General features: G+C 41.3%; 1 protein-coding gene across 1 annotated transcript in view; it reads right to left on the bottom strand.

The window, feature by feature from the left end:
* Positions 1 to 1,241: 1,241 nt before the first annotated feature.
* The window catches only part of fa2h (fatty acid 2-hydroxylase), a 54,488-nt gene continuing 44,632 nt past the window's right edge, over positions 1,242 to 11,097 (bottom strand). The window contains exons 3-7 of the mRNA XM_030135708.1: positions 4,339 to 4,481; positions 4,041 to 4,141; positions 3,717 to 3,889; positions 3,172 to 3,424; positions 1,242 to 1,439 (exon numbers count right to left, since the gene is read on the bottom strand). Coding sequence (XP_029991568.1) covers positions 1,372 to 1,439; positions 3,172 to 3,424; positions 3,717 to 3,889; positions 4,041 to 4,141; positions 4,339 to 4,481 — 738 coding nt within the window. The 3' untranslated portion in view covers positions 1,242 to 1,371. The remainder of the gene's footprint in view (positions 1,440 to 3,171; positions 3,425 to 3,716; positions 3,890 to 4,040; positions 4,142 to 4,338; positions 4,482 to 11,097) is intronic.

Below are 11,097 nucleotides of genomic sequence, written 5' to 3'. Positions count from 1 at the left end.
TCTTAAAGCTGTTTTACTTACAGCGTTTGTGCTTTTTGTGGTTTTAGTTTCCTGTCGTAGTCTACAGTTAATCCTTTAGCTCACAGGTGTTCAACTCATTTTATTTCATCGGCCACATTTGATATCGAGCAGGACGGATCAGTAAAATAATAAGCGCATATAAATAATGACAACTCCCTTTTTCTTTGTTTTAGTGCAAAAAATAACATTAAATTATGAAAATATTTATATTTACGAGAGCTGCAACCGATTAATCGACTCAAAGTGATCCAAAAAAATCATTCAATCACAGTTCTCCTGAATCCAAGTTTTGTTTCCTTCATTTCTCTGCTGTTAAACATTGGTTCCACTGTTGTGTTTCACACGGACGCTTATTGTGATGCACAAAGAAGCTTCAGTTCAGGAAAACTGCAATAGAATATTTCCCTTCAATCAATTTGAGTCGATTAAATGAATCTGGAATTTTTGCATTGGCTTCAAGCACCTAATCGATTAATCGGTTGCAGCTCTAATATTTACAAAACCATCAAAATGAAAAAGGTGTGATTAACCTGAAAAAACAGCCTCAGTTTATCATTTACAAATACACAAACCTTTAATAACAGGCAGAATATTGGTACAATTGCACTGACTTCTCTAAACACACTTCATGTTGTTCATATTTGTTCAGGTTATGCACATTTTATTGTTAAAGGATTGTTTGCGTATGTAAATAGTTTCATCATTTAATGTTATTTTTTTTTACACAAAAACAACGAGAAAATTTGGAGTTGTAATTTTCTATTAGTATATTATTATTAAATTATATATCAGCGTAATGTAACATTATTTTTTCACATCAAACCAAGAAGAACATTTGGACTCATTAGAGATTATATTAGTCTGTATGTGGCCCCTGAACTAAAATGACACTGACACCGTTGACTGTAAATATCTTCAGTGTAATTATTGCACTTTGCAAATTCATCCGGCGGCCCCGATCGGACCCTTTGGCGCATGTTTGACAGCCCTGCTTTAGGTGAAGTTACCCATGGCTACAGATCAAAGTACAGACGGACATGTGTCCTTGTGTTGTCTCCGCCCCTCCCTCTGTTACTGGCTGTAGAATCAGATGATGATTCCATTGGTCGACACACACAAGGAAAGAATATTGGCTGGATTTTTAAAACAGAACAAGAAAACAGCAGGTGGATGTGCGCCCTAGAGTACAGGTGTACAGGAGGATGAGCTGCACAGTCCTCGGGGGGGGGGGGGGGGGGGGGGCTTCCTCCGTGGGTTAGGGTTGGGGTTAGGGTTAATGTTAGGGTTAGATGCTATGGGTCTGGGTTTGATGGGTCTAATGTGTGGCCCTGGACTAGAGCCTGGTTTCTGTTAGAACTTCTCGTCTGGGATGACTGTGTTAAAGGGGTGGTCCCAGAACGTGGAGGTGATTCCAAAACCTACAGAAAGAAATAAAGAGTCAAATTAAAGGAACACATCTCTACTGATTCAGACGTTTTCTGCTGAGTACTAACTTGCATCATAGTTACAGTAGGTGTGATATTTACATTAAAAATCTACTCCTAATTCTGTGTCACAACAACAATGCAAATACATTTCTTTACCACAATTGCAAATAAATATGACCATCAAGGGGTTAAAGCCGTTACAAATCTGAGGGAAGGACTACTGTTAGAAGCTTTAACAGTGGACTCGGACCGAAACTTGAACGGACACAGCAAATCAGTGACATCATCAGCCTTTTACCATCTCAAAACACTGGTCGAATCAAAAGGTTAAAGCTGCGGAAACCAGCCTTATCCATGGGTTTAACTGGAGCAGGTTCAACTACTGAACGGCCTTCTACTGAACGGCCTTCTACTGAACGGCCTTCTACTGAAAGGCCTTCTACTGAACGGCCTTCTACTGAAAGGCCTTCTACTGAACGGCCTTCTACTGAAAGGCCTTCTACTGAACGGCCTTCTACTGAAAGGCCTTCTACTGAAAGGCCTTCTACTGAAAGGCCTTCTACTGAAAGGCCTTCTACTGAAAGGCCTTCTACTGAACGGCCTTCTACTGAACGGCCTTCTACTGAACGGCCTTCTACTGAACGGCCTTCTACTGAACGGCCTTCTACTGAAAGGCCTTCTACTGAAAGGCCTTCTACTGAAAGGCCTTCTACTGAACGGCCTTCTACTGAAAGGTCTTCTACTGAAAGGCCTTCTACTGAACGGCCTTCTACTGAAAGGTCTTCTACTGAAAGGCCTTCTACTGAACGGCCTTCTACTGAAAGGCCTTCTGACTGGACTCTAAAGCAGCTGTAAACCGTGGTACTGTCTCGACTCAACTCAACTCAGGTACCAGGTACTATTCCTGGAGGCCGTTTCCATTACAGGAGTGGACTAACTCCAGAGTACCTAGTCGTCATAGTGACGCTGCACGTAACTTACATGACGTCATCTTCAACACGACACAGCTGACAGTAAAAACAAAGAGGAAGAGAAGAAGAAAAAGAAGAACAGAAATGTCTGAACCTCCTGGACCAACCACAGTGTCGTTTTGTGGGCGGTCATCATGGATGTATTTATGCTGCGTTTCCACTATGTGGTATCGACTCGACTCGGCCTTTTTGTGTTTCCATTATGAAAAAGGACCTGGAATCTGGTACCTGGTACTAGTTTTTTGGTCTCACCTCCACGGAGGTTCCAGGACTGGGGACCAGATACTAAAAGGTGACACTGTGTAAACACTGCAGACCACTGATTGGTCAGAGTCGTCTCTGTGCCCCGCCCTTTTCCAAAAAACAGATGCAGACGTTGACAGTAAATCTGTCAGTAGGTGAATCCACATGATGACAGTCTGTAAAACTACACCATGGTTTGTCCAGGAGGTTCAGACGTAAAAATTCAGCATGAGCTTGATGAGACAACATGCAACGAGCGAGTTTATCAGCAACTCTGAGCAGAGGGCACAGAAGGAACGCACCACATCGCTATGACGACCAGGTACTGTAAAGTCAATAGTATCCTGTAATGGAAACGGTCTGGAATAGGACCTGGTACCAGAGTCGAGCCGAGCCGAGTCGAGCCGGTTCCACGTAGTGGAAACGCAGCATAACTGAACTCACACTGACCTAACCCTACACATGTCACATACACATGTAGAACCCCCCTGGGGGGTCGGGGTGCCCACCTGCCCTCTGGTGCTCAAAGTGGTGTTTGACGTGGTAGGCCTTCAGGCCGTACATGTACGAGCCTCTCTTGGGCGATCCGTAATGAAGGTAGTAGTGGATCATGTCGTAGACCACGTAGCCACAGAGTCCCCCGACAAACACCGACACCCCAAGGACGCCTGGGAGCAGGTTTTGGAGGATTACGTAGAAAGTTCCCACCACTAGGGATGCCAGGCCGGGAGGAAAGACCAACCTAGAGCCATCGAACGGAGACTGTGGAGGAACAAGGGATGGGAGTTTAGGATTATTAACGAAAGGTGACACAGGTCAGCCTGAAACACAGAAGAAGAAGACAAGTCAGTGTGGAACGAAGACGACTAATGCCAAAGGTACACAAATGGACAACAGTCTGTGGACAGATTGAACTGGTCCACTGCGGACCAGTTCAATCTGTCACAGACTGTTGGACAACCAGTCTATTTATTCATATCTTCATCTTCTTCTTCCTGTGGACTTGTCCTTTCAGCGTCCCCCCAGGTCCATGTGTCCCTGCTGGTGTTGGTACCTTGTGATGCTGTCCATGCAGAAGGAAGTGCAGTGTGATGAGGTAGTAGTTATGGGCCGGAGGCTTCATGTGGAAGACGAAGCGATGGATGCAGTACTCGATGAACGACCACATAAACCAGCCCAGGAGGAAGAGCAGAGGGAAGACGTACTTATGGACAGGGATGGAGAAGTCTGGGAAGGAAGGAAGACACAACGGAGGAGGACACGTCAACAGGACACCAAAACTATGGAGTAGAAAGGCTGCATGTACATGAACAGGATGGAAACAAACAAATAAAATATAAACAAACAGGTTAGTAGGGTCAGGGTTAGGGTGAGTTACCTGAGGTGAGGACTATCCTGGTGTTGCCTTTTGCTAAGGTGGTGTAGCAGTACCAGCTGAGATAGAAGACAATAGGAAGCCAGACCACTGGGACCCAGTACCTGCAGGGACACAACTGGCATTTCACACTGGGATTCACAGACGCACAGGGGGGTCAAACATAAGACCTGTGGACCAAAACTGGCCCACCAAAGGGTCCAATTTGGCCCACGGGATGAATTCACAAAATGCAACAATTACACTGACAATATTAATAAACAACAGTCCAGGGCGTTCAGGGTTAGGGTTTGGGGGTTACCAGGAGGTCTTGGTGCCGGCTTCCAGCAGTGGGTTTCCGAACAGTCGGATGGGTCTGTCGACGGGCTGATGGACCCATGCGTCGTACTTCTCTCCCAGGAGGCCGACCTGCCAGGCCAGAGGCTTCCTCCAGTCCACCAGGTCCTGAACACACAAACACAGCAGCACTTTAGTGGAAAAACAGGAAAAGGACATGAACGTGTTTACATGTATAAACTATTCTGTCACAATGTGAATAATCAGAACAATGAACAACAAAATGAAACCTCTGATTGGACCAGTCTGCCTGTTACTGGAGGTTTGTGTTTTTTCAGATCATCTCTAAGTCAGAACGTACATGTGATAAACTGAGGCACAATATTCATCAAACTGCACCTATTTTCCTCAATCAATTTCAGGATGTTCGTGGTTGTTGATGTTATTGGTATTTTTAAAGGACATGTTGTAGATGTAAACATTTTCATCATGTGATTTGGCTTTTTTCACTGTTCATTATTTGACTGGTCCGACCCACTGAGACGAAACTGGACTGAAAGAGGAACGGAACGAAAGAGCTGGACAGCTGATACTGCATAAACAAAGACAAGACAGGACACGTGTCCAGCAGGGGGCAGCAGACAGTTACAGACTGAGCATGTGCAGGTCAAACAGGAAGTGACAACTGTCCTCCGTTTGTTTGCATCTGTGTGCGTCTTCACACGCCTCTGAGCAGCAGTGGTAGAACGGCAGAGCTTCCACAGCCACAGTCCAAAGGCTGCGTTTATGAGTCCAACATGTTCACAGCAACACAGCACACATAGAACCACAACACATAGAACACATACACACATAGAACCACAACACATAGAACACATACACACATAGAACCACAACACATAGAACACATACACACATAGAACCACAACACATAGAACACATACACACATAGAACCACAACACATAGAACACATACACACATAGAACCACAACACATAGAACACATACACACATAGAACACATACACACATAGAACACATACACACATAGAACCACAACACATAGAACACATACACACATAGAACCACAACACATAGAACACATACACACATAGAACCACAACACATAGAACCACAACACATAGAACACATACACACATAGAACCACAACACATAGAACACATACACACATAGAACCACAACACATAGAACACATACACACATAGAACCACAACACATAGAACACATACACACATAGAACACACATACACACATAGAACCACAACACATAGAACACATACACACATAGAACCACAACACATAGAACACATACACACATAGAACCACAACACATAGAACACATACACACATAGAACACATACACACATAGAACCACAACACATAGAACACATACACACATAGAACCACAACACATAGAACACATACACACATAGAACCACAACACATAGAACACATACACACATAGAACCACAACACATAGAACACATACACACATAGAACCACAACACATAGAACACATACACACATAGAACCACAACACATAGAACCACAACACATAGAACACATACACACATAGAACCACAACACATAGAACACATACACACATAGAACCACAACACATAGAACACATACACACATAGAACACATACACACATAGAACCACAACACATAGAACACATACACACATAGAACCACAACACATAGAACACATACACACATAGAACCACAACACATAGAACACATACACACATAGAACACATACACACATAGAACCACAACACATAGAACACATACACACATAGAACCACAACACATAGAACCACAACACATAGAACACATACACACATAGAACCACAACACATAGAACACATACACACATAGAACACATACACACATAGAACCACAACACATAGAACACATACACACGTAGAACACACACACATAGAACACATACATATAGAACACATACACACACATAGAACACATACACACACATATAGAACACACACACACACACGTAGAACACACACACACAGAACACATACATATAGAAAACATACACACACATAGAACACATACATATAGAACACATACACACACACAGAACACATACACACACATATAGAACACACACACGTAGAACACACACACATAGAACACATATATATAGAAAACATACACACACATAGAACACATACATATAGAACACATACACACACACAGAACACATACACACACATATAGAACACACACGTAGAACACACACACATAGAACACATACATATAGAACACATACACACACATAGAACACATACACACACATATAGAACACACACACGTAGAACACACACACATAGAACACATACACACATAGAACACATACATATAGAACACATACACACACACAGAACACATACACACACATATAGAACACACACACGTAGAACACACACACATAGAACACATACATATAGAACACATACACACACATATAGAACACACACACACGTAGAACACACACACACACAGAACACATACATATAGAACACATACACACACATATAGAACACACACACACACGTAGAACACACACACACATAGAACACATACATATAGAACACATACACACACATATAGAACACACACACATGTAGAACACACACACATAGAACACATACACACATATAGAACACATACATATAGAACACATACACACACATAGAACACATACACACACATATAAAACACACACACACACACGTAGAACACACACACAGAACACATACATATAGAACACATACACACACATAGAACACATACATATAGAACACATACACACACATAGAACACATACACACACATATAGAACACACACACACACACACATAGAACACACACACACACACAGAACACATACATATAGAACATATACACACACGTATAGAACACACACGTAGAACACACACACACATAGAACACATACATATAGAACACATACACACACATATAGAACACACACACACGTAGAACACACACACACACACAGAACACATACATATAGAACATATACACACACATATAGAACACACACATGTAGAACACACACACACATAGAACACATACATATAGAACACATACACACACATATAGAACACACACACGTAGAACACACACACATAGAACACATACATATAGAACACATACACACACACAGAACACATACACACACATATAAAACACACACACACACGTAGAACACACACACACAGAACACATACATATAGAACACATACACACACACAGAACACATACATATAGAACACATACACACACATATAGAACACACACACGTAGAACACACACACATAGAACACATACATATAGAACACATACACACACGTAGAACACACACACACACACACACAGAACACATACATATAGAACACATACACACACATAGAACACATACACACACATATAAAACACACACACACACGTAGAACACACACACACAGAACACATACATATAGAACACATACACACACACAGAACACATACATATAGAACACATACACACACATATAGAACACACACACGTAGAACACACACACATAGAACACATACATATAGAACACATACACACACGTAGAACACACACACACACACACACAGAACACATACATATAGAACACATACACACACACAGAACACATACACACACATATAAAACACACACACACACACACACGTAGAACACACACACACAGAACACATACATATAGAACACATACACACACACAGAACACATACACACACATATAAAACACACACACACACACACAGAACACATACATATAGAACACATACACACACACAGAACACATACATATAGAACACATACACACACACAGAACACATACACACACATATAGAACACACACATACACTTGTAGAACCCTAACATATAGAACACATATAACATACATAACACATATAACCCTAACATTTATAACTTATAGAAAACATATCATTCTAACCCTTTGATGCAGCCGTGGTGTGAGTGGACAGTGAACATGACACACATGAGTTTCACACGCTGATGTGGGTTCAGTTCTGTCATGTGGGGTTAGGGGTTTGGGGTTAGGGTTCAGATTAGGGTTAGGGGTCAGTTCTGTCTTCTGCAGTAGGACTGTATGAAGAAGCATCAAACTTCTCCACTTGGGACAGATGATGTTTATTTTTGTTCTTTGTCCTTTTATATTTGCTCTGTTCTTATTTATTGACATATTGGCTTTTTTATTCATATTGTTGCACTGACTGGAGTAGAACTGAACACACAATGACAATAAAGACTATTCTATTCTATTCTATTCTATTCTATTCTACTCTATTCTATTCTATCGGTGCCCAGTTCTAATGTGCTGTTTGTAGTCAGGTTGGTTTTTCCCTCAGATCAGGATCTAAGGATGGATGCACAAGGATCCACATCTGGACACATGAGGACGATGTTAGTTCTGATTTTAGGGTTCGGGTTCGGGTTCCTGCTGTGGTCAGCTGCCTTTTATATCAGCCCAGCTTTTACAGGGTAATAACAACACCGCAGCCTTTGCTTTTATGACCTGGGTTCAACTGAAACAAAGTCAATCAACAGGACGACGCTGCTTTGTTTGGTGCTCACAGTAAATAATGTTTGGGAAGAGCCGACACATTTGACGTTAATCATTAAGAATAAAACACACGTGCAAAAGATAATCGACTTGATTCTGTGTGACGGGTTCAGACGCAGTCACATTAAACCAGTGGTGTCAAACATGTGGCCTGTGGGCCAAAACCGGACCAGCAAAGGGTCCAACCTGGGCCCTGGGATGACTCTGGGAAATGGAAAGAATTACCCTAAATATATTAACAACTAGAAAAGCACTCGGAGAGTGCAGACCTCTGCCAAAATTTGATCATTTGTTCCTTGTGCCAGTATCAACATTTCCTGAAAATTTCATTAAAATCCATCCTTAACTTTTTGAGTTACCTTGCTAACTAACCAACAAATAAACAAACAACAAACAAACAAACGAAATTTAAAAATTGTTGGGCACCTTGGATTTCATATATAACCTTGGCAAACCTGACTTTGAACATAGAAGATGGTACTAACTCTCTTCCCTCAAAGGTTTTCTTTTTAAAACTTTGTGTGTGTTCTTTTCTGTGCTACTCTTATGTTCATGGTCACCTATTGTGCTTGAATTTCCTAATACTACATGTACATGTGCACTGTTAGGCTTTTTTTTTTTACATTATGACTAAGAATGCTGCCTTGTGTTTATACATATAAATGTATTTATGCACTCCCCCCCTTTTTTTTGTCTTGTTTCCTGGAGGTGTGGTTGGCTAGATGTACGGGCTTGTAGATGTCATTTTTACATTTTCCCTTTTCTCTCGCTCTCTTTTTTTTTTTCCTTCTTTAAAAAAACAAAAGAGAACGGTACACTTGGTGTGGTTGATGTCATGTATAATATCTTGTATGACTGTTCTGAATAAACATTTGAATAAAAAAAAAACAAAAAAACAAAAAACAAAAAAAAAAACCCTGACAAAAACATAACTTCCTTGGCGGAGGTAACCACATAGAAACATATATAAACAAAAAATATGTGGTAAATGGGATTTTCAGTGTTCAATATAAATGTCCACAGAGTCCACATTTCACAGTGGATGTGGACAATTTAGTTCCAGATACAAGAGATTGTTCTAAGCTACAGGTGGATCCAACTGGGGGAGAATCGGAGTCGTTTTGAATTTTTGATGAATTTTGGAAAATGTCTCAATGATGACAGATGGAAAACTGTAGATGTTGTGACCTTGCTGTGACTTTGAACTTTGTCCTACTGGGACCAAAATGTACTGGGTTGGTCCCAGGGCCTAGGCCTATCTGTGGGGAAGATTTGGGAAAGATGGGGGGAAGAGTTTTACACTAAAGTTGCTAAAAAACAAACAAACAAACACACAAAGCAAAGTGATCACAACACCTCCTGGAGGAGGGAATTAATGTTCACACACAGACCAATATGGCTTAGGGTTCGGGTCCAACCAGTCCAATACTATCATAATAACTTATAAATAAGAACAGCTACAAGTTTTTTCTCTTTGTTTTAGTGTAAAAAACAACACTACAGGAAAATGTGTACATTAAAGCTCCTGAACAGACTTTATGTGTGAACTTAAAAAAAGTCATTTTTCTATATGTGTCTGGTCGTAGTCCACAGTGTAAACTGAGATGATCTTCACCTAAACAGGTTATTTCCAGTTGCTATTTCCATCTTCCCTGGTTGGGTCGGATCAGACTGGACTGATTTATGGCAGACTTACATTGCTATGACAATAACACACCGACTGACAGAGTTTAGTAGAAAAAAGTCAGATGAACGAGTGAGGAGTCAGATGAACGAGTCAGGAGTCAGATGTGTCCTTTTTAGTTGGATGAGTGTAGTTGTACTGGTGGACACTGGAACTGGAGCTGGACTGGCACAAAGAAACAGAAAACTAAAGGATGGAGTGAACGAGACTCAAACAGAGGGAAACCTGTGCATTGAACCCATGGATAGAACTAAGGACAGAGTTAAAGGAATGAAAACACAGCCGCAGTTGGACCTCTGCCTTCTCCACTCTATAGAATGATTCTGTTCTTTACTCAGGTGCATGTGAACATTGAACTGGACTCTAGTGTGTGTTGGTCGCTCAGTCCAACACTTGGTAAACACTGGTGTGTT

This window comes from Sphaeramia orbicularis, chromosome 6 (genome assembly GCF_902148855.1).
Source record: "Sphaeramia orbicularis chromosome 6, fSphaOr1.1, whole genome shotgun sequence".
Classification (NCBI taxonomy): domain Eukaryota; kingdom Metazoa; phylum Chordata; class Actinopteri; order Kurtiformes; family Apogonidae; genus Sphaeramia; species Sphaeramia orbicularis.
This window is presented reverse-complemented; position numbering and strand designations above follow the sequence as displayed.